The 25,140-nt window shown below is 38.5% G+C and overlaps 2 protein-coding genes across 2 annotated transcripts; one reads left to right on the forward strand and one right to left on the reverse strand.

Annotated features, from left to right (window-relative positions):
• The first annotated feature begins 1,834 nt into the window (after positions 1-1,834).
• LOC139962669 (ornithine transcarbamylase, mitochondrial-like) lies at positions 1,835-16,036 on the forward strand. Its single transcript, XM_071962839.1, has 9 exons — positions 1,835-2,063; positions 3,598-3,797; positions 4,900-4,987; positions 5,490-5,643; positions 6,797-6,919; positions 8,864-8,917; positions 10,425-10,574; positions 10,917-11,054; positions 12,473-16,036. Exons 1-9 carry the CDS (start codon positions 1,963-1,965, stop codon positions 12,530-12,532), a joined length of 1,068 nt encoding a protein of 355 aa, XP_071818940.1. The 5' UTR covers positions 1,835-1,962; the 3' UTR covers positions 12,533-16,036.
• Positions 15,363-24,594, reverse strand: LOC139962671 (mitochondrial pyruvate carrier 2-like). Its single transcript, XM_071962840.1, has 6 exons — positions 24,438-24,594; positions 20,408-20,609; positions 19,996-20,036; positions 18,707-18,791; positions 17,838-17,949; positions 15,363-17,338 (listed from the first exon to the last, which is right to left on the reverse strand). Exons 2-6 carry the CDS (start codon positions 20,571-20,573, stop codon positions 17,125-17,127), a joined length of 618 nt encoding a protein of 205 aa, XP_071818941.1. The 5' UTR covers positions 20,574-20,609; positions 24,438-24,594; the 3' UTR covers positions 15,363-17,124.
• Between the last annotated feature and the right edge of the window lie 546 nt (positions 24,595-25,140).

Raw genomic sequence — 25,140 nt, forward strand, 5'->3', positions numbered from 1 at the left:
GGAAAAAAAACTATAAACTAGACAATGGACATATTTTTCTGTGCGTGAATACGTTCGTCATAAATCATATGCCCCTGCAACTGCAAATCTCGTATCCTTCTTTCCGCACGACTGACTCAAGAGCCTGAGGTACACACTGGAACTTGATAGGCTACGCTGGTACATATTATAGCGAAATATCGCCTCTAGTTTCAATGAATTCGCTCTCGGTCAGGGTTGCCACATGACATTGGCCGATAACTGGCCAAATGACACAAATTTGGCATATTTTGAACCCCTTTGGCTGATGCTTTCCTCAGCTATCGGCCAAATCGCCGATGCCTCAGTAAATTCAAGCTCTAGCCTTTCCAAGTTCTCGGGAACTTGGATACCATTTATCCACAGGAGTTACGCCACGGGTGGAAATATACATTTTTATGTTAATTGGACATTGGTCATTTGGTCTTATTGTCCTATCTCTTAATGTATTCTAGCTTTGCAACACATTTTTTTCATGTTCCCAGTATGACAGACAAGGTGGACCAAAAATGTGTCTATGAACGCAGATTTTCCCCAAAATCTCAGTCGATAAAATCACCACGAAATGTTCCATATACGGCTTAGATTACACCAGAGAGCTTGTAGAACCCCAGAGCTTCCAGGGCCCTAAGGCGGGCCCTGGACCCACGCCTTTGGGACTTCGCGCTCCGCGCTCGTGATGTGCGCTGCGCGCACATCGGTTGATTCTCCGCAGCAGGCAGGGGGGCCCTTCCTTCCCTGGACCCAGGGGCCCCAGACTCATCGTTACGCCGCTGGTGACACCCGTGCCGGTGATAGTTGAGAGTAGTCGTGGTATACCTCAGAGGGATGGGGAGGGTTGTAAGTGATGAAACGTTGGGACGGGGATGGATGGAGAGCTCTACCTGAAACTATTTAAATCACGAGATAAGAGCCGCAACTGCTTGACCTTCACTTCATCAACCCCGAAGAAAGCTTGTAAAAGTCTTCTCAAGTTGAACAATTTACACAGGATCAACACATATATCTGTTTCGGGCATAACAGAGATACAACTTTACCACAAGTTACTTCAGAAGTAGACTTTAGAAAAAAACAAATTCTGTACGTTTTTTTGCATTAATAGATTTTTTAAAGGCATTTTAAATTGTGGGGGGGGGGGGCAATGGTACCAATTGTACCAAAAGGGGAACATCTTTTTTATGGATTTTTTTATTAAAGGCTCAAAAATGTCTTTAAAAAATGTGGGGGAAGTGAGTGCCCTTATTTTTACCAGTGCCACTCAAACAGTCTTAACAAAACATTTTTTTTACAAATTAGATTTTCATATATGAATTGGCCTTCCTTTCTACTATATAGAGGCTGGGCGATTTGTCAACTTATTTGACAGAGCCCTATATGCCACTCTATGTTGGTTCATCAATGGATAGAGAATTTGGAAGCAATATCACAACTATAGGCCTATATGGGTTGGATAAAAATATGAAGTCCAGTTTTGCTAATAAATAACAAAGAAAAGCTTTCTTGTAAAAACATACATCTTCACTTTAATTCTAGGGGAGAGGAGAACTGCTCCAAGTACTGGTGGGGCCTCACGGTCGGTTTGGGGTTAGTTCATGACGGTGTGTTGGCGTACGAACGCCTCCGTGACCACCTTAAACGTTTTCTCAAACTTTGTCACTTTTACATGCATTATGTCAAACTGGTTCAGAAAACCTAACAATTATCGATATCGAGACAAAATTAATATATGGAATAGTACACTACAAGTCTACAACATTTGGTCAATATAGTTTACAACAAGGGCGGCATGTCAAACTCAAAGCTATGCCACTCAAACACCGTATATAGACAGTGCGGTAAGCCCCATTTTGTAGCCACGTTTCTTAGAGAGGCCAACAGAACTTTGTCAGACACAGCCCTTTTGCAAGACCTTGGAATAGGAAAACAGCAAAAAGATTTTCGAGATGCCTTTCTTTTCGAATATTCTTCGCGTTAACTCTCGGTTTCAAAGGGTGGTGGTCCAACAGGCTTATCAAAAGAGAGGGTTCTCTTCATCTGTACAGTGGTAAGGATTAAGTTTGCACTTTGATCTGTCGTATTTCATCATTCCATCGTGAAAATATGCATAATGGAACAAGTTGAATGGTAACTAGGCCTCATACTAACGTTAGGCCTATACAATTACTAATTCCCAGCAAGCTTCGAGTCTCACGTTAAGGAGAATATGAAAATTTCAGCGTAACCGGACCGTTTCTTCGGTCATTAATGAACCAGTGTAAGTTTCATACAGAAGAGGTGTTAATTGGACGTGCATATGGAGAAGCCAAAGAATCATCACCGTCCTGTAGTGGATTTGTCACTGTTTCGTGGAACTAGTACATTGTTACTTTTCAGCCTTGTTGATATGAGTACTGTACAAGAGCACCAAAGCACCAGCTTACAAATACTAGTATGAAGTTAAAATTCCATCATATGCGTTTAAGCGTGGGGTACAGTGGCGTCACCAAGGGGTAGACTGGGGGTGGGGGAGGGGCACTTGCCCTCCCAAAACAAAAATCCTGCCTTCCCAGATACCACTCTCCAGATGCCGCATTTGTAGTGTTAAAAAAGAATACTTAAACAAAACCTTTATCTGCCTCAATTAAAAACATAATTATTGGACAGACTAAGCCAGAGAATTCTTGAACATAAAGTTACTTCAAGATGCAAAATATAGCACCAAATTGCATCTAAGGACCCTTAATTAAGCAAAAATTTATCAAAGGGCAGGCTGACACACCTCCCCTTAGACCAGCTAGGCCTCCCCCAGGATAGCATTCACCAATAAACGTTCTGCCCCCCTAATTGTGGTGCCCCCAAGATTGAAATGTCTGGCGACGCCACTGGTGGGGAATTCTTTGGATCAATTCACATTTCTCCCCTGCGGGTTCTCAGGCTATCCATTTATTTCTTAGGTCTTTCACATACTTATCTAGTTAAAAGAAAATGGAAGAATCTGACCATTTTGTAGTTGAGTTAAAAGTTTCTTGTATCATACAGCCTTAAATGTAGAAGTTAAGTAGAAATGTAGTATTCTACATGTGATAAATAGCAAACTTCATGACTCTTTAAGATATTGTACAAATTCGGAAATTGGTATCACTTGAAAGATCTAGACCTGTGTGATCAAAAGCATGTAATGTACATACTTATTCACAAAAATATGATTCTATTTTCCTGGGGATGCACCATAGGGAAAAAAAAGTGGTGGCATAATTTGCTCATTGAATATGTAATAACCATAAATTGTCATGAAACCATCAAATTGGAAATCTCCCCATAATAAAGACTTATTATAACTCCCAAATTCAGTCCTGTAAATCCCTGTATCTGCAAGTGGCTTTAAACTAACACCTACAAAATTTTGACACAAAGGCTGTAGCTACCCCCTTACTCCATCCCTCCCTCCCTCTCATCAAGATGTGAAATAAAAACTTACTGTACAATATGCCCAATGCACTGTTAAGTCTTTATACAGTATATAATACTTGCCAAAAATATTGAACCTTGAAAAAAGATGAGGACATATGATTTTGTTCACAAATTTACCTTTTTCACAGCAAGGTTTCTTTTCAGCAGAGGCATTTTCTCACGCTTAAAGACTTTTCTTCAGAGGAAGTGAAGAGTTTACTTTGGGTCGCGGCTGATTTGAAGTACCGATTTAAGGACAGGAATGAGCGTTACACTCCTTTAGCTGGGAGATCAGCTGGATTAATATTCGAAAAAAGGAGCACCAGAACACGAGTGTCCACTGAAACTGGTAAATGTACACTTTATAAAGTCAATATTTTAAAATGTATAGAATTTATATTGAATGAAGGCAAAATTATAAATATCACTTGGTCAAAGAAACTGTGGAAAACGGTCTACTCTGTACATGAAATGACATAGCTCTTTTAGTCATATATTTCACAAATGCTCCAACTGTTACTTTTGGTTCTTTTGCATCCTTTTTGATACCTGTTTTGTGTAAAATGTACTTGTTATTATGTATTGTCATAATTTTTGCAAAGGAGCAAAAATATTGATGGACAGTAAGATCAACTGGTATAGTCTCCACTATACTTTTTCCTACAGGTTGCATGAAGTTGTGGTAATAGATTAACATCCATTTGTACTAAACTGATTTGATATAAATTATGAACCTCTTGCTGTGTCTGGCATAAAGAAACTTGCTTAAATTATTTCAATTAATTCAACGTTTAATTTTTTTAATTGACCAACGTTTCCATGTGAAAACAGCCGTAAGGTGGACAATTTCAAAAGTTTAAGAAATTGGTATTTAATTTCCATTGTTCAATGATTTTCATCACAAACAAATAATTAATTTCACAAAGAATTTTAAGGAAGTTGCACAGGACAAAACAAAAAAATATAACTCAATGGTGAGACATACTGTATTCACAGAAGTAATTCAAGTAATGGTTCTGGGAAGACCTACAGCCATCAGTGTTTTCTATGCTAGTTATAGTCATACAAAATCTTCTACCAGGATTGATCCCAACCTACTCTACCAGCCATCCCCTGAAATCAATGTTCAGAATGTATGAGAGCTAGCTTGGACCATGCACTTAATCTTTCTCCGTCTTCGAGCTCTGAAAACTACCGCCAATTTTGTCGACGTCTGGAAGAAACTTACAACACACCAAAGATTCTGTGCGAACCACTTTTGGGTCGGGCCACATCGACTGATAATGGTGGCACCAGATATTCAGCGTGTTCTGCATTCATTTTAAATGGAAGTGTTCTTCCTGATGTAACCCTCATAGCTGACAAGTATTATAAACTGATAAAATATGTAACATTTATCACAAAGCTGCATCTCCTGTGTTGAAATTAATTTATATTCTGTTCCATCACAGGTGTCGCTCTCCTTGGTGGTCATCCCTGCTTCCTCTCTCCAAGTGATATTCACCTCGGCGTCAATGAATCGAGTAAAGACACAGCTAAGTGAGTGCACATACAGTATGGTTAACCATCATGATTTGACTGTGGTATTTCAGTAACTACTATTTTGCAGGGCGATTTCAGGCTGGGACTGTGGTTGTCCTGCAAATCAACGGTTCACAGCATTTTTTTCAACCCTGATGTTTTAAAACATATTTGATGGAGAGAGAAATGTCATTGCAAATGTAACAAGCTACATTCATGAGTTCTTCAGTTGCTCTTCTGCAGCTGTACAGGAGAATGTTACAAGCTACAGTATTACTATTCTTTGTGTGTGTGTTTGTGTGTGCGTTTGTTTTTCTATCTGTATGGGGTATTGTTTAAGGTTAGGGTACGTGGATTTGAACAATGGAAAATACAATGGGGTCCTCGGTCTGAATGTAATACAAACATGTATGTATGCGTGTGTTTAAAGAGGTTACCAGTGCAAACATTTAAATGGTTTATATATTGATTTATTTAAGATTAACTTTAATTACACAATTCTCTATTTTGTTTGTTTCAGAGTTCTGTCAGGATTGGTAGATATTGTCTTGGCCAGGGTTTATCGTCACAATAACCTGGAAGTTCTAGCCAGTGAAGGTAGCATACCAGTCGTAAATGGTCTGTCAGAGTTGTATCACCCTTTGCAAGCACTTGCCGATTTCCTCACTTTACGGGTTGGTTCAAAATAAAATATAACGAAACACAAATTTTACTTTATGAAAACTTGTAGTGGATGACTACAAGGTAAATATTTTAAGAGATATTTGGTTTTAGGACTTTGAGAGTTGTTTTGTAATCTTTCAGGTATTCTTACTACTGCTTTATTCTTACTTCTGATACTCATTTACTTCTGTTCTATCCACGGGAGGGGGCTCCCTGGAATTGTTGTGGATGGGTGCCTGCAGACTTCAGTTCTCGAAGAGAGAAAACTAAATGTTATTGATGATGATGATGATGATGTTGACTGGATGTTATGCGTGTTATGATACTCTGGGAATTTAATGCATTTGTCTAGCGCACATATTGCAATATAATGTCCTTTGTTTTGGCAAGTTTATTAAAAAAAATTCTACATGGTGCATAGTTTATGAACAAAGCCTTTCACAGCTGACCATTTGTGGTTATAAATGAAAATCATATTTATCTATATATCAAACAATTCATGTTTTCTGCATTCTTCAACTATGATCAAACCAGCTATGAATTATGTATATTATCCCAGAGCAGGATTTCCACCTTTTGTCCTGAGACACTGTTACTTCAATGAAGTCAGAACTGAAGTCAAACAGATAGGAACAACAGTTTTGTTTAAACATGATATTAATACTATCCCCTACATACAATAACCAATTACATTGTCAGTGGTAATTTATCATGAATTGCAATTCTTGCCTCTCAGGATGGGTGGGCTTTTCTATCCAGCTTTGTAACTCAAAACGAGCAAAGGAATTTTTGACTACAGAATAGGATTCATACCAGTGACCTCTGGGTTAGACGGCCTAGTGCTCTACCAACTGACCTTTCCAATCATTACTTAATGGCAATCCCAATACAACCTTTTTCTGGACTCTGTCCAAGTTAATGAAAGGAATTTTCCCAGTTATCCATTATTCTTTGAAAAGATTCTTTACTAATTAGTTTGGAAACTTTTACATATCTTGAATTCTTTTTTTGCCATTTTCTTTCTTGACATGACTATTCTTCTCCATTTTTGCTTGTATTTCCAACACCCGTATGAAATCTGTAAATCCGTCAGATTGCCTCTTTTCGTCGATAGTCACATCAATAGTCTATATACGAGTTTTCCCTTTTGTGGTTCTTTAACAGGAACACTATAGGTCCTTAAAGGGGCTTACGTTAGCCTGGGTCGGAGATGGGAATAATATCATCCACTCCTTGATGATGACTGCGCCTAAACTAGGTGTAAACATCAGGTGTGCCACTCCAAAGGTAAGTAACTGTACTCTGTCCCTTTAATCATCACCCGTTTCTGTTCTTTTTCTTTTTGTGAGTTCAGAATGAAGGACTGTTTCTGTTCTGCCAGTAGCTCTGTTCTACTGTTTCCAGGGGTGTTTGGATGCTCTGCATTACCTCAGTGACTCACTTGCTGTGTTTGTGAGTTGATGGGGCTCTTCTGAAATCACAAATGGGGAAGGACATGAAATGTATAATGTATGTTTGTATGTATGTATTCAGATCCTCCTGCAAGCAGGAACTTGTGAAGAAGCCATCATTGGCTTATCAAAGCCACAGGCAGACCGAAGTCAATCTCTTAGATTCATATTTAACGTCCATGATTATGAACTGTCAATTGTCAACAACTCTGTAACTGGCAACATACATTAATCTTGGAGTGACTCAAACTCGGGACCTTATGATTGTGAGGCACCGGAGTTAACCATACTGAACTAACACTCCTTGACCTCAAGATACCAAAGTTTCCTGTACTTTATTTTCTTGACCCTAGCATTTCAGTCAAAATTGTTGCTACGTGCTAAAAACTACCAGTGCATATTGTAAAAACTGGCTGAACTCAAAATCCCCACTGACATAATTTTTTGAACTAACACAAAGGCCACATGTGTCTATACCAGCAGAAAACTGCCATTCCCCCCTCCCTCCCCCACACTTGCAAACGGAGAAATCCACTGGCATCTAGCCCATAACAAAGCCTGAACTTTGAGGCTTGGTTTAAAATTTTAATTGTCAATCTGTAGTAGCACATTTTGTTTAGTTATGTGAAATACAGTATTGAAAAAAAAAGTAAACTATACCTGCATATTACTGTGTGGAGTTGTGGTATCATTACACACTGTACAGTTCCATGGGGATTGTAATTGTTCAGGACTGTACGGAACAAACGTGACCACAACTGAAGGTAGTACCGTAGATGTGAAAATAGGATGTGGTTGGAATTTGGGTCCAGGAAATCCAGGGTCCAGATGAAAGGTGTTGGGATGGTCCAGAATTAACTGTCCTTTCTTCAGGCGACACCTATACATGAGCTCTGGTAACTGAGTGAATGACAGCAGAAATGTTTGATCTAGCGTCCACTTCAGGGCTTGAATCAGCCAATAACATCCATCGCAAATTGCTGACGGTGTCAAATATCGCTTGCCGTACTGCCCTTAAGAACCCATCGTTGCCAACGGCAACGACATTGGGGCACCCCTTTCATTCAGTTGCTGTAGATGCCATCATATATTAATCTCCATCATATTAACCTTTGGTGTGGAATTCTTGTTACCTCTCATTACGGGTAGGAGTGTATTTACTCACTTTGAAATATAATTATAAGGTGTCCTTTCAAGTTACGAAAACTGCCGTGGTGCTCTTTTGAAAGCTGAAAGCTTGCTTGGCTTGATATAAAGTCCCCTTGCCTTCCTCAGTTTGAGCCCTGGTCTCATTCTGTCAGTAGAGGTAGTTTTTAAGTACAATTGGTTTTTGATGTATATGCTTCTGTTTGGTTTCGATGATAATCATAACCTTTGCATTCATGATGGCAAATGTGTGTATGCGTGTGCGTGCACGTGTGTGTGTAAGTGCGTTTGTGACGCCCAGCTTGTAAACACGATATCTCAAGAATTTCATATTTAGTGTGTAGAAGTACCACATTAAGTACAAGAAACCTTTTGGTTTGTGTGGAGGTCAAAGGTCATTTGGAGTCTTGCGGTGGTGTCCTACCATTTTAATAGAAACCGGAGGCAATTTCTAATGTGGCTTGAAAAAGTCCCCTTGCCTTCCTGAGTTTGAGCCCTGGTCTCATTCTGTCAGAAAAGGTAGTTTTTAATTACAATTGTTTATTGATGTCTATGCTTTTTTTTTTTTAATGTTATGATCATTCCACGTCATAGATTAGGTTTTATTGATATTTGGATTGTCTGTTTTTTACAGGGCTATGAATGCGATCCAACTGTTTACAGTGATGCTGTAGACTTGGCAGAACAGGTAGGTCGTTAAAGAGAAACTTATCTTTTGGCATAATTTATACGAAGTGTGCCTTTAACAGACTAATATCCCTAAATTATGGGGTTTAATCAAATTCGGTGGGCTGCTATATGTGACTAACTCCCAAACCTGTTGTAGAGAAATGTAACAGTACTGAATTAATTTATCACCTGTTAGAGTATTTCTTGTACTATTAACATACAGTGCAATTGAGGGCTGATGGGTATAAATGTGCCGTACAAGTGTATATGTAGTCAACTCAATGCCTCATTTGGTTGTAGTTGAGGTCAGGGGTCATGAGGGAAGTCCAAGTTTTTGAAAAGATGAGTTTGAAGGGTACCTAGATTGATGACATATATTAAGGGGTGGACAAAATGTAACTGAACCAAATTACAATATGCTTGATAAGATTCAGAATGATCAGAAGACTTGATATTGGCCAAATATACCTTCCCCATGCTCAAATTGGAATTTAGCTAGAAGAGCAAAAATCAACATTTAGTTTAGTTTAGTAGAAAAAGAGGTTCAGGAAGGACACTCAAGCCCCCATTAAGGACCCTATAGGAGAGAAGCAAAAAAACTGAAGACACAAACACTCAGACCGGATTACAATGCTTAAAGTGCTTGTCCAAAACATTTGTGCAAAATGTTCCATTATATTAATTACAACTTTGTCTAACTAAAATGTCTAAAAGTCCAGTGAAGAGAGAAGACAGCGGATATGTCGGAGGAAATCAAGATGTATGATATCCGTACCTCTACCTGTGTCATACATTGGGGTTATACAATGGGGTTATACAATGGGGTTATACAATGGGGTTATACATTGGGGTTATACAATGGGGTTATACGATGGGGTTAAACATTGGGGTTATACGATGGGGTTATACAATGGGGTTATACATTGGGGTTATACAATGGGGTTATACGATGGGGTTATACATTGGGGTTATACATTGGGGTTATACGATGGGGTTATACGATGGGGTTAAACATTGGGGTTATACGATGGGGTTATACAATGGGGTTATACATTGGGGTTATACAATGGGGTTAAGCATTGGGGTTATACATTGGGGTTAGTCCAATAATGGCAGGGAGCATGATCTGTGCTACCGCACACTATTTCATACTTTACTTTACAGCTTACATGCAACAGCTTACATGTACAGCTTACATGCAGCTGACATGCAAAATGCTCACTCAAAGTTAACACTTTTATGTTAAGAAGACAAAAAATCAATTCATGAGAGAAATTCCCAGTAACTAATATCCCTGCCAAGTTTCCAGTACTCTGGTGTGTTTGCACTAGCCTCTAGGAATATGCATTTGAGTACTAAGAGGTATCTTCATGATTAATGTAAATGATTAGTTTTGTTGGTCCTGTTATCAAGATGGAGGGAGATTTATTGCTTCATTTTGTAATTTTTTCTATTGAAATTTGATTTTTTTTTTGGATGTTATGTCCTCATTTGTTTGGCTAAATTTGTTCCATCTGTATTTGTAGCATGGTACAACTATGTACTGTACAACAGATCCTATGGATGCTTGCAAGGATGCCGATGTTTTAGTGACGGATACCTGGATCAGTATGGGTCAGGAAGAGGAGAAAAATGAAAGGCTAAGAGCATTCCAGGGTTATCAAATTACCAAAAAGGTATATTCATTGTCTTTTATTAGGAGAAAAAATGACATATTTTTACAGCAAGTATTATGAGAGAATGAGTTGTCTCTCTTCTCCTTATTAAATGGGATGAAAAGAGGACAATATAGGATGCAATTTTAAAAACATCTTGAAGCCTTGTAAATCCTTAGCAATGTGTTTATATTACCACAGCCTGTCCTTTACCCACCCCCCTCTCCTCACCCCCTTTCCATCAATCACTTTATAGATACTCACCTTTCACTCATGACTGTTCATGTGTAGTGTGTAAGCCGCTTAATTAGTGAACTGAATTTGAAATTAGCAAAAAACTTAAATTTTGTTTTTATATTTTAGATGGCAGCAGTGGCCTCTCCCGATTGGTGCTTCCTCCACTGTCTTCCGAGGAAACCAGAAGAGGTAGACGACGAAGTGTTTTACAGCCGGCAATCTCTGGTCTGGCAGGAGGCTGAGAACAGGAAGTGGACGGTGATGGTGAGTTGAGATGAACATTTAAAACATCAGACGAAAGCGACACCCGTAATAACCAATCTGTCTGATAAACTGCCTGTAATATTTAATCAGCCTGGAAGACTGCCCTTGAGTAGTAGTCAGTTAGCCACTCCATAATATATCACCTATAATAGTAACTGTCAGTCTAGGTAACGTATCTGCAGTTGTTAGTCAACCTGTCAATGTGTGTGTGTATGTAGTAGTCTGTACGATACGATATGTAAATAGCTGTTTCCGCGGTAAGGCGCTTTGGCCAAAGCCCCTGGCCGGTAGAAATAAAACTCCCTGGTTTGAGAGAACTGAAAAAGTTGAGATTTTTGTGAATGTGAAGTTTGTGGGCGGGATCGGAGAGAAACGTGGCTGGAGGATGACAGGAAAGAAGATATGTTGTTTAGGGAAATGATGAGTGGTGGCAGGCTTCATAGGCTGGTCTGGTGCTGGATGATTGCAGGACTCAGAGGCTAGACGGACATCACTGACTACACTATTCAGTTAGTTTATTATGATGGGTTCAGCTGTCAGTCTGACCTCAAATTTAATCAGTCAGCCAATGTAATCTACTGTTAGTAGTCAACCTGTCACGGTGTATGTAGTAGTCAGTCAGTGGGATAAACTGACTACATTATTCAGTCAGCATATCATGATGTGTTCAAGCTGTCAGTCTGACCTCAAATATAATCAGTCAGGTCAGTAAAGCTAGCTGTTGAGAGTTGGTTCTGCAATTGAAAACAGCCTGCAGTGTTAAGTCAGCCAAGCAAACTGCCTGCAAATAGTTACAATACTCTACCCAAATAATATTACCACAAGTACTAGTCAGTCCTTTCAACATCTTGTCGAAGTCGGGCTGGCATTCCAACTGCCAAAGTTAGGCCGTTCGCTAACGATCTACAAAAAGTCAAACCGACAGAGGGCAGTAATAACTGAAAAAGTCTGCCCGTCAAACTCGATCAATTTGTCTGTCAGGTGATAACATTTTGTAGGTGAGGCTTTGGACCTTAGCAGTTAACTGTCAACTGATTTCTCTTTACTTTATTTATTATTTATGATATCATTTTATAATTTATTTATATAATTATTATAATATATAATTTTATATTAATATATTATTTACAGAGCTTTATTCTCATTCAAATCACAGGCATGAAACTTTCACAGCAGGCTACAGTATGTATAACGCACAGCGCTTAGACATCAGAGTATATATCAAAGAGTAACAACATAACTCAATTTCTGAAGGGTTCACATACTGTACTTAACAAAAATGACACTAAAGCATTATAAAACAAAGATACAGTATAAATACAGTCCGACAAAAGTGGACGACTTTAATATTTGAACACTTATCAGTGATTAATACTCTTGACCATAATTTGCTTCTTTCTTCTTCTTCCATTTAACAGGCTGTCATGCTGTGCTTGCTGAAAGATCACCAACCTATTTTGGATCGTCCATCTTTCTAGAGAATTGGCAGAAAGAGGATTAAAATTGACTGAAATATGAGGCTGGTTGGGTGTTATATTGTCATACAGGGTATTAAATTCATGATGGCACTGCAAAGGGTATTATTTAAATTTGTACTGCACAAGATAATGAATGGATAGTTGCGAAGTTAAGATTGACTGAGAGGCTGAACATAACTATTGAAAGAGCGTCAAATTATTGACTGAGGTGGGACTTGAAGTAAGTAACCCAAGCATCACAGGTCATATGCTCTAAAAACTGAGCTATCCAGTTTTATAAGTTGTTGTTTTTGCAAACCTTGTGAATCATATAATTTCGTTGTTGAGCATCCACCTAAAATTCTACAGTACTCATTAAGTCATGTATAGCTAAATAGATACTCAATTGATGGCCCCACAGATATCCGATTGATGCTAGGAAGTGACATGGTATGGATTCGAGAAAAAAATTAACGTCCTTATTATTTTAAACAGGTATTGAGAGGTTGAATCCTTCTTGATTCTGTAAGCTGATTCAAGACTTGCTCAGTGCAGGTTGGTGCAAAAGAGGTGTTGAACATTTCAAAGTGTAGAGTAAGATGATAAACAGTAATGTGGAATAGTGCTGAAAAGGTGTATTTCATATTTTGGCCTCCAGTCAGATGAACTACAAAAGGATTCTGTAATGGAGCAGGAAAGGTGTAGAACACTTAAATTTGTCAAGTAAGGTTAACTTGTGTGGCAATATTGCTTCATTTCCATTGTGTGCTAATCCATCTTGAAGAACATATATCGATTATTGAAATAAGGATATATATGGCCTATTGAAATAAGGAAATATATCGATTATTGAAATAAGGAGATATATTGAATATTGAAATAAAAAGAAACTTTATTGCAGCATTTTGGTTCCATCTCTCGAGGCTTTCCTTTTCCACATTATTTTTGTTTGTATAATAGCAATGCTGACCCTTCATCTGTTTTTGCCAGACTTGTGTCTATTTATACATTGCCTTCATTTTGAGATTCAGTTCATTAACAGGACAAATCAATAGCCTGAGTTTATGATGGACTACTTGATGGGGTGTTTATATGTCTGGCGGTCTGGTGTTCATATGTCCAGCACTCATTTCGGACAGTCTGGTGTTCATATGTCCGGCATTCATATGTCGGACTGTCTGGTGTTCATATGTCCGGCATTCATATGTCGGACGGTCTGGTGTTCATATGTCCGGTGTTCATATGCCAGGCGATCCGGTGTTCCTATGTAGGGCTGTCTGGTGTTCTTATGTCCGGCATTCATATGTCGGACAGTGTGGTGTTCATATGTCCGGAATTGATGTCCGGCGGTCCGGTGTTCATATGTCCGGCGGTGCGGTGTTCATATCCGGTGGTGGAGTGTTCATATGCATGGCTTACAGGATTTTCAAAAAATGTGTAGATTGGAATTTAGGCAGCTCTCACCAGGTTGTAACAGATGCAGTGGGAGAATTTTCTCGAAAGTAATTTGGTGATCTAGCTACTCCAATAATGAGCCCTCATTAACTTCAAATCTGGTACAATTTCTATGTACTGTAGGTACCCCTTGTATCGAAAATTGAGGGTGAATCTCACTACCCCTCCATTGGGCCATGATTGATGTAACATGGTAACCCTAGAAGTACCCCCTCCACACCCATCCCCCTGGAGACTAGAGGAGATATAAATCCACCAACCATTTCAAGAAAGAAAACAAAATTGTCGGGTGTGTGTAAAAGGTTTCAAGTTGAGCAAGATACGTAAGACTTCAAGAAGTCTATAAACCTATGCTCATTTTATTCTGAGCAGTTTATGTAAATTACAGATTGGTTAGTTGCCCTGGGATAACTTTAAACAGTGTTTGATTTGTGCCTGGCCTGAGGGATGTTTTGCTCTAACTGTAACATTAGTCACTTTTAATCTCAAGCCTGTTTCAGCAAACTGAGAGAATCAAATGAAGATGTGTTTGCATTCTTTTGTACCATATAATGCTAAATATCATGTTTTTTTTAAGCCTAATTTATAATTTCATTACGTTTGTGGTCATTTTTTTTGCAATTTTTTTTTTGTGTAAATTTGTTAATGTTATCAACTAATTTTTCAATCTTTTTATAAAAAAGAAATGCCAAGGTTGATTGTATTGTCTTAATGTCTCATGTGGACTATAAACTACATTTCTTTCATATATTCATAACGATTAAACAAAATAAAATAATTATAAGGCAGCCCAATAAACTCTAATTTTACAAAATGTATCTTCGGTCTTCCAGTGGAATCTTTCCAGAGGTCGACATTGTTGTTATTTCTGTTAAGGACGTCATTCATTGAGGAAGCACTTGGTGTGTGATTTGCACATCCCAGCAACATCAATAAGGTGCATTTTGTGTTCATTTATTATATATCATAAAAAAAATGACTTTCATTTTTGTCTCAAATTTCTTGTCTGAGGAAAATTACCCAATATTTGACTCCATTGATAGAACAGCATGAATTAGCAATTGTAGTAATTTAATATCTTCTGTGGAATCATTTCTTTTTCTCACATTTTGTTACTTGATTGTTGTGGTTGAATGATGTTCATCGATACAATAATGTGTTAGTCCCTTGGGTTTGAAACTAACCCTTAATGCTCCTTTAACTTTCCAGAAATATTATGCTTCTTAGGAATGGATTTGTCTCCTATTTGGCTCTGTTGTACTGAAAATAAAATATCTTGGAGGACAATAAAATTTTTGAAGGGAAAAAAAAAATGAGTTTCATGTATTAAATGGTACTTTAAACAAATACTTTTCAATTTACCAGTGACTAAAACAGGAAATATGAGAATGCTTACTTTCCAGTTTCAAAAATTTTATTTGAAGTTTCAAGTTGATAGAACACAGCCCGTCTTGTCACTTTCTATACAATTTTCTTGTAAAACCATTTTATTTTTCAAGAAAAACTCATAGTTAAACTTCTTCTTGCCCTCTCCTTTTAAGATCCACTTTGAACTCATGGTGACCTCTTCTCCTCAACCCCCTAAAATAAATTGTTGAACCACATTTGAAACACTGGATAAGGTCCACTTCAATTGAAATTTATGAATATGCAACAAGAGAAATATGGATGGTTCCATTTAGATGTGTCAGAAAAGTCAAGGTTTGTTTGTCTCAAATGCAAAATGTTCAGATATCAGTAGCTGATTAAAACATCCAAAATAACGAAAGACGTTAAAACAGCTTTAAAACAAGTGAAAAACATAATGAATACAGTTTAGTCCTTTTAAGAGAGAAGCAAGCACTACTGGAACAATGTTAACTACAAGAGAAACCCTGTGAAATAACTTTGCCGAACTGCAGAGAAACTCCTACCACGAGAGCAACCCTGTGAAATCAACTTTGCCAAACTGAAAAACAAATCTTTTGACATGATTTTACCAGATATGACCTTAGAAAAAGTTCCAGAAGAGCTGCTGCCATTTTGTCCAAATGATGGGAAAATAAAGAAATATCACATCATATGAAAACCGCACGTTAGAAAAGGGATTTGTCATCCTTTCCAGAACAAAAACAAAGAGAATACTATTTCATGATCACCAACCATCTCTTACACTCTTCACTTATTATTATTATTATTACTGCGAGGTATCTATGTTGGTTTTTGTTCATCTTAACGAGGGGTGTACTGAGGCAGACGGGGTGTACTGAGGCAGACGGGGCTAGAAGTTGCTACCTACTCGGTGATCAAACAGGTCATCCTTTTGCAATAAGCCTCCAATGCATTTCTAATGGAAATCATTGCAGGTTTCTTTTCACACCGGAAGAAAGGAAGGGTATTCAGAATTCAGATGAAAGATTATATAATTTAAGTTAAGACTTCTTATATCTGGTAGATCCTCCTACCATGAGAGAGAGTAGATTCTCCATGCTTGAAGCTAATCTCTAAAAGGACTATATAATTTTCACCCTGAGCCATTTCCCTTGATTTTAATAATTGTCGAAATTTTCCAGTAAAATTGGCACTCACATTGATGCATATGTATGTACACCACATACAGACCTATTGCATCCCATCTGGATTTTCTGGCTTTGCCTTTTCAATGGGATGCATAGTTACAGTAAAAATATAAAAGAAAAGAGGCTGAAATTATAGCTTCAAATCTTAACACGGTTGATTGCGAGTTAGTACTCTAATACACAGCATCTTGCATTGGCAAGCATCTTTAAAATTCTCCTCTTTGTGTGATACAGTGACAGTTAAATTTGGGACATATGTGAAATATGTGACATGTCCAATATGTGAAATATGTGACATGTGAATTATGTGACGTGTATGAATAGTGCAATATGTGATACGAGGTATGTGACATGTGTATTAAACGTGAAATATGTGACATGTCCAATATGTGACACGTCCAATATGTGACAAATATGTCACATATGGCAAATATGTCAAACACGCCAATCTCCTTAAAAAAATTGATCCCATAAGGAAAACCCACCATCGACACGAAACAGATGCATTTTTAGAAGCACTGATTATTTGCTTCAGATCTGTATAATAGAGATGTATAGAATTAATTAATTAGAATTATTATTATTTATAAAAGAACAACACTATGTTTTGACTTCTTCTGCAGCTGTGGCAGTAGCTTCAGAAGCGGTCACTACCGCTGATGTTTCTAATTCGACCTTTTCTCCAATTTTTCTCCTTCCTCCATGCCGCCTCTCAGCTGGACAGGGAGTCTCTCCGTCGGCTCTACGAGGACCGCGTCGACCGTACAATTGCTCATATTTCTCGGGGTCTTCTTTCTGCAGATTCTTCTGGTATCTAAAGGAGAAAGAAAAGTGAACACAAAACAACTTACTTTCACATTTTATTTGTCTAAATCATAGCATATATGTAGACTCCTCAGTTGTGGTCTACATATATATAAATACAGCCAGAAGAAAATTGTACGATCATTTCCAGTGTTAACTTCTAGCCTTGCTGATGTAAGAATAGCGCAATGACCATACCACTGCGACATGTTGCAAAGACCATATAATGTGACCTGTAAGCCATTGATACTGCTCACAGGAAGTCCATTCGAAATGCAGCAGAATGTACGCTGGTGTGCCTTGTTTCAGTTTGACGGCCGGTCCCTTGAGAGCACTAGTTCAGGTACCCCCTGGTATGACTCATAAATTCTTTATAACTATTATGTGCTCCCTGGTATTACTTGTGATGGATCGCTTGATCCCATTCTACCTTTCAATTATCATTCAAAGTGCCCTGGTATAGCTGGAAATAACATGCAAAGTAGAAAATATAGACTTAATAAACTTACAAGTATATCCTGAGAAGCTGAAATCCACCCGTGAGAGCCAGGAAGAAATTGACGCTAAAGAGATTCCAATTCTTTGGGACGATGACCAGCGAGTAGCGAGACCAGATAACGCCTGTCCCAGAAAGAGAAGAATCCCTTGCAATAACTAAGTACATTGCACAACATGTCCCAAATGTAATGACCCCTTGACCCCATAAGGCATGTGTTATAACACTTGACCCCATAAGCATGTGAAATTGTAACATTAGGTTAGGCAACTGAGATTGAGCGCTCTGCGGAGGGGCACAACTTAATGATCTGGCTGGGACTTGAACCAATTACTCATAGCCTTGACGGCTTGACCATAACGATCTCGAGTGACAATTAGCCTGATGTGTGCTTTTTGTGATGTGTTGGAAGAAATTTAACTATTAGTAAGTAACCTTTGAACTCTATCAGTAACAAGAACAGGACTCCATTGCTCAATATCGACCGGAGATTTACTCACAAGACTGAGGCAAACGTTTAACCAAGTCGTAGTTTCTGAGTTACCATATTTAGATGTACAATAGTGTCATATAGAACCACACACAAGAACAGTTCAGTTCAGTTAATATATTTCGCATATACATAGACATACAAAAGCAGTGCAGTAATGGTATATACAGGATACTAGAAAAACATAAAATGTTTATCAAAGCAAGAACAAATGCAAGCTGTATTGCAAAATATACCTTTAAGTCTTCAGAAAGGAGTCAAACTGTACAATTAATCATACAAAATATGGACAAATGGGGTAGTCTACTTTATTAATGAAGAAAAAAAGGGGGGTACTTGGTAATTACGAAGAGGGGCAACTTTTGAACAGGTTTGATATGTGTAGCAAATACCTGTAGTACAAAGGGCACCCGATTGCCTCCAACTCAGCTTCTCAGCAGGTCTGGTGTAGTCTGCAATACCAGCGATCACCAAACACTGCAAAGCAATGAATCACAACTTAGGAAGTTAAAAATTTAAAATTACTGACTCCTAGGATGGAGAGGGTCTCCATGACAGGGAGAGGAAGGAGCAGAATAGGAAAGGTTGAAGTCCAACAAGAGAAGAGGGGACACCAAATCTCACAGATAAATTAAATATCGAGGTAGGATATTTGCAAGTGATCATACATCATCATGTTTTCTCCCTTTACCCATCCCTCGCTTTCTAGATTAACATATTAAAATTGGAAACCAAACAACAATAAACACCTGCGATATTCAACACGCTTCTTGCAAGGCAAATAGTCAATATGACCAGGGGGGTAGGAGCTGGGGGGGCACGTGCCCCACCCCACTTTTTTTTCCAAAATAGCAAATGTGCCTGAATGGCAAATATAATGTGCCCCTTTGATGAAGAACTGTCTTTTGGATATCTTAAGCCTTTGTTAATTTTAATATGTATTTTAATAATTTATTTTTAGTCTGTACATACTACTTTTAAGATGCATCCCATATCTTTTTGTAGCAAAGTGAACAATAAACAATCTCAATAAATAGTATTGATAGCATACTAACACATCATATATATTTAAGTGATATGGCCGGTGTGTATCGGTTTATAGCATAACAAGTGGTTGTTGTGGAATGAGAAAGTGCCACTCTGATGTTGTGCCCCCTCCCCACCCCCCCCCCCCCCACAATTTTTTGGAAGCTACCTACACCCTGAATATGACACAGCAGTTACAGACTTTAGAAAGATCACAGTGTGGCAAAAGTAAACAAAGAAACTTAGAGAAACAAAATATGTACAATATAAATGTTAATTCACTTTAATTCAGTCAGGTTTGATGAAATTCTTTGCAAATTAAATAAAACCATGTTCTTTTTTCCCAATAAGGTTCAATTTCCGGCACCGATGCTATGATTTAATTCTTCTCCCCACCAAAAGAAAAACCAAACCAGTATGAAGAATTACCCTTAACAATTACTACTTCTACTGTACCCCTCCCTACGATTTTAAATTATGTACAATTGGATATCGCTTGTAGTAGGGTATGTGCAATTCTAGGAGTTTACAAGTTGTAAAGGCAACACTGCAAGTGTGGGTCTGCCTTTTCAAAAACTTTGAGACTTTAGAGGCATTCAAATAATAATACATTCAGTTTATAACTTTTTGCACAGCTCTGTGTACTAAAACTTACCCATTTGAAAGTTGGCGCCCAAAAGAAGATGGTTTTCATTCCTAAAGAGAGTTAAGAAAAATGGTTAGTTTTATAATAAAAAATATGCAATGACAGAAACATTTCAAGGTAAAATTCTTCATCTAATAATTCTAAATATAATAACTAAATCACTGTAATCTAATTATGTCATTTCAAGATTTAGCAGTTTGGTATAATAATGAGTTACACATAAACAGCATAATTTAAAAGCCAACCAGCCAGCCAGCCAGCCAGTTGAATTTCACATATTCAATGTTTTTCTCACCAGACTCTATCAACGGCTATTCTTGTAACAAGTCTGTCTCAAGATTTCAATGTGAAAGTGACTTACTGTACACAAAATCTGTCGACTTTTTTTTTTAAAGTTTCATTATTAAATAAAGGTACAAACCTGCAGGATGGTTCCACAGTGGGCGAAATTTCTCGGGTATCGCTTTCTCGACTGACGCATCAAGACGTGCCCAGAGGGTGGCGCCCTCTACCGGTTGTGTACTATAGCCTCTTTGTCCGTAGAGCACCCTGCGTAAAATCACTCCAAACCTTTGACTTCCAGCCATCTTGCAATGATTTTATTAACTTGGCAGATGAGAACCCTAGTGGAAGATAATGTACAAGATGATTGTCAGGAGTAGCAGTATATAAGTGAGTTTTTGCTTAATATATTAATTTATCATATTAATTAATATTAATTATTAATTAATAATATTAATTTGTATAATATTATTATAATTTCCTCACAGTTTTGAGGTACAGCTTGAACAATTTGAGGCCATTTGAGATTTAAACGATAGTCCAGATAAAAATTGTATGTTTACGATAGTGGAAGGACGAAAATGTTTTCTATAGTAAGCCTGCTGGTGAAATTTGTAATCAATTCAGGACTATGTATTGTGTCCATTTCGAGATAACAGCATCTGAAGTTGATACATTTTGTGCCAAAAGTGAAATGCGAAGCAAAAAGGTGTGATGTCATAGTCTATGTGTGCTGACAAACTTGTTTTATGTTTTTCTTAAAAATGTACATCCAATAACTTATTGAAAGTGGGATGCATTACATTGCATCACTTACAAGCACTACAATCATTGGACTGGGGGAGGGTGGGGGGGGGGGTATGGTGGTATGTTTAACTTCAGATGCCATGTAAAGGCACAGTTGGAACTCTAACCAATCCAAGATCAAAGTTCCAATGTGGACTTGGAACTGAGGTCCTAATCAAATGTTAACATCACACCACATGCGTTAGTTTGGGGGTTGTGTTTCCAGTGCAATTTGCTCATGCTGTAGATAGAAAAATGGGTTAAAAATGATTAGATCAAATCACACCGCTCTGGTGAAGGTCAATGGAATTGTTCCAAACCTGAGAGCTATTAATGGGGGGGGGGGGGGTGCAAAGTAAACCATGATACAGATAAAATAGGCCTTAATCTTTTTCAAAATGAAAATTATTTCATTTTACAGGCCTAGCTTACAAGTACCGTAACTAGTAAGTTTTAACCATCTGTATTTTTGATAACCTATTGTAGATCAATCAAAATTTCAAGAATTGTTATCAGCATCAAACTTTTGTTTCGGTGCTGAGATGATATGCAATCCCACTGAAGGCATTTTTTTTATGCTCTTATTTCCAGGGACGTAGCCAGTATGTAGCACTCTAGGCCCTGGCCTACAGGGCGTAGCCAGTTTGTAGCACTGTAGGCCCCGGCCTACAATTTTTTTGGCCAAGTTATCTTTTTTTTAAACACCCATAATTCAAAATCCATAAGCTTGCTGGACGAGTTTAAGAGTCTAGACAGGAAAAACTATTGAAATGAACGTAGCAAGAATATGGCTAAATTAGGTGACCTATTCTTCTGTCATCTAGGCTGTAATTTCTATCGCGTGCCGTTTCATTTAACACTCTTCCCGCCGAAAAAGACTAGGATCCGATCTTGTCAGGTTTTTAACATCTAATTAATACTAACCATGATTAACTATGCCAATAGCTTCGGCAAATGCTAAAAGGTCTTTCAGCGCAATGCGCAGAATAAAAAACTATGTGCGTTCTACAATGAATGAAGAGAAATTCAGCGGTTTTGCACTCATGCAAATCCACCAGTGGTGTAACCAAGGGGGGGGGGGGCGTGGGTGAGACAGCCCCCATGAAAGCTTGTCGCCCCCTAGTCGCCCTCCCACTGGGATTTGGGGTGTCGGAAAAAAAATTACATGTGCGCAAAATATATTACTGGTCTGAACAGTCTCGAATCTCCATGATGACCACTCATGAACGACCCTTCGACCGCAGTCGCACATGCAGTCGCGGCGGATAGCTTCCTTCGCCTATAGTATGTCCGGGGACATTTTGGGGTATCGTTCCTATAGGCCTATATCTAAGGCCCTGGGGTCATTCCTTGACTGACTTGTTGCAATATAATGTGCCCATTTCGAAGTAAACTTATTCACAGATTGTTAGTTGTCATGGGTTTGAACAAATGAGGGGTATTCTATCCAAACATAGGGCAAAATGGGGCTGGGGTTCCCAGTTCGCCCCATCATTTGTCAACTTGTACTGGGTTCTAATGTTGATGTCAATTGGAATCTCTAATAACTGAAATAATTCACCAAAAATTAAGGCTGCATGAACTTTATTGCAGATTTCCTGAGTGACGAATTTGTAATTTTCTCCCGAAATCACGCAACTAGATAGCTGCTATCCAGCCTGGCAAGTGCCATCTCCAGCGATCTGGCAGATATTGAAATCTGAAATTTTCTTGGTACGCTTCGCGCCGACCGATGGTGGCGCTCCGCTTAGATAGTTACAAGACGCCCACCCGGGAAATGGTCAACCCCCCAGTGCCCCCCCCCCACTGAAAAAAAATCCTGGCTACTCCACTGACATCCACAGAGACTTTGCAATTGACGTTGATGCTGTGCTGAAGATATTTGCATCAGATGGCAATCGTCGGATAGCTCTCGCCTTTCTTATTAGGCTAACTTAAAACATTTACTAGTTACAGTTGTAGCAAAGACAATTACTGGCTGTAGTTGTATCAAAGACAATTCTGGCTTTTCTTTGTATCTACAAGTATCACAATTTGAAAAGTAAGACTACTCCGTACATGTACCTTGCTAATTTTAAATACATTATGTAGTATACAAATAATGAATGGTTATGAGTGTAATGTTCCATTCAACTCGGCTGCGCCTCGTTGAATGGAACATTACATCTTCCAACTCATGAATATTTGCACTATTGCACGAATGGAAACCATTCAATATTTGTTTTATACAACATATTATATATATTAAGACCGGTAAAATGCACTCATGCAACAGATTGTTTTGAACAGACAGGTTTCTCTGATCTTACTATTGAAAAAAGTGCTATCAAAAAATATAACCCATGGTTCTATTTCATAGTGTGGAATAGAGCGGATTTTGCATGCAATAAACGAGCAATTGACCAATCAAATGACCAGAATACAATAAGGTGTTGCATAACGTACTATTTTGTTTTTGGGTTTAAAAGTGATATTGAAAGAGGTGTCTCAAGTTAGCATGAGGCCAGGGAACCAGAATGAACACTCGGGAAGGGCCGTTTCCGGCCATCTGGGGGGTTTATAAAACCAAAAATTTTCTTGTACGCTCCGCGCCAACCGATGGTGGCGCTCCGCTCAGACAGTTGTGCCTACAGCTTTGAAAATCCTGGCTACGCCCCTGATTTCAAACAAAAAAAGTTCACAAGCTGAACCAAGTTTTAACCAATTGCCAGACATGATACGAATTAGCATCAGGCTCAGTTACAATGTTGAGGCATACTTCAATCACGCAATTGGTCCAAAATTCTTTGATATTCATGAGGGTGTTTTCCAAAACAGAACAAAGACATTATCTGCAAGATACAACGTAACCAAACGTTAGCGTGTTTTTTACAATCAAACCACTATCTTTCTGACATTGAAATGTTGAAGAGACTGAACTTAGAACCCTCCATGCCACAAGTTGGCTACAGTTACTGTAGGCTAGGCTAGCTTTGTGCGTTATACTAGATAGTATTGTATTACTGGGCCTAGGCTATACTGTAGCTGCTACTACTACTAGAAGCAGTGGCACTAGGCTAGAACAGGCATAGGAGTTGGTGAATCTTAAGTTAGTAGTACTAGTAGCCTAAAATGTAGTTGTTCCGCTACCCTTGCCAGTCTTGGATGAAGTTATATTCCTAACGTTAAGGCTATATTTGTATGATAACATTAGATATCTGTACTACACTACAATAGTAGTTCATTAGTAGTACGACTACTAGTACTAGGCCTACTCCTTAGCCTGCATTTCGGACTGTCCAAATATTATCGGTGGAATGAAGCCAAATTTGGCGGCAGCAGAAGTTGCACGATTAGTTGTAGAAAGCACATGGGCGTGCCGACTTTTTCTGTCATGGGTCTACCTGGTTCATATCCCTTTCTTTTCTGACATTCACTGCAGGCCTAGCTGAGTGTTTTAATTCCCGTTCACAGACTAGCAATACTGCATATTTCCTTAGCGCAATTTGCACTCGACGGCGAGTCATGGTTAATGCTTGTTTCTTACTTGCACCCGTACGTATTGATCACCACCAATTTATAGTAAATTACGCATGTGTGTGAAGGAAAGGAAAACCATGAGTAACGTCATTCTACCATATTGTGTTTACCTAGACCACTTGCACACAGTGCAAGGCAGGTCTTTATAGGCTTTATGCACAGCAAATTTTATCAGAGAGCCAGCTCAATAATTTTCAAGAATTTAAGTAATCTGTCACTAGCTGAAAAAATCATTTAAAAAACTATATGAAAACCCGGACGCTTCAATATGGGTCTGTCACATTTCCTGGGAAAGAAAAACGTATATTAAACTCTTTCATTTCCACCAGTGGCGTAGGAAGGTACTTTTGAGTGGGGGGACTGAAGACTGATGGCCGACCTGGGGGAGGGGTCTAAGGGGAGGGGGTGTTCCCCTCCCCTTTGGAATTTTTTGCATTTCCAGGTGGCCTCAGATGCGATTTGGTGCAATATAGCACACTTCAACACCCACTCCATTTTGTAAACTTAATTTTGTATTTTCACCTAGCCTTAGATGCAATTTGGTGCATTTGCTCCAAATGAGGTTTT

The sequence above is a fragment of the Apostichopus japonicus genome, chromosome 21 (genome assembly GCF_037975245.1).
Source record: "Apostichopus japonicus isolate 1M-3 chromosome 21, ASM3797524v1, whole genome shotgun sequence".
NCBI classification, from domain to species: domain Eukaryota; kingdom Metazoa; phylum Echinodermata; class Holothuroidea; order Aspidochirotida; family Stichopodidae; genus Apostichopus; species Apostichopus japonicus.

What these genes read in the sequence shown, in the direction of transcription:
- LOC139962669 (XM_071962839.1), top strand. Translation starts at nt 1,963, where the DNA reads ATGCCTTTCTTTTCGAATATTCTTCGCGTTAACTCTCGGTTTCAAAGG. An exon ending in CCGATTTCCTCACTTTACGG is followed by an intron (nt 5,644 to 6,796) that starts GTTGGTTCAAAA and finishes GTTCTTTAACAG; the next exon opens with GAACACTATAGGTCCTTAAA. An exon ending in GTTATCAAATTACCAAAAAG is followed by an intron (nt 10,575 to 10,916) that starts GTATATTCATTG and finishes TTTATATTTTAG; the next exon opens with ATGGCAGCAGTGGCCTCTCC.
- LOC139962671 (XM_071962840.1), bottom strand. Translation starts at nt 20,573, where the DNA reads ATGGCTGGAAGTCAAAGGTTTGGAGTGATTTTACGCAGGGTGCTCTAC. An exon ending in ACTGTGGAACCATCCTGCAG is followed by an intron (nt 20,037 to 20,407) that starts GTTTGTACCTTT and finishes AACTCTCTTTAG; the next exon opens with GAATGAAAACCATCTTCTTT. An exon ending in GGGCGCCAACTTTCAAATGG is followed by an intron (nt 18,792 to 19,995) that starts GTAAGTTTTAGT and finishes ATTGCTTTGCAG; the next exon opens with TGTTTGGTGATCGCTGGTAT.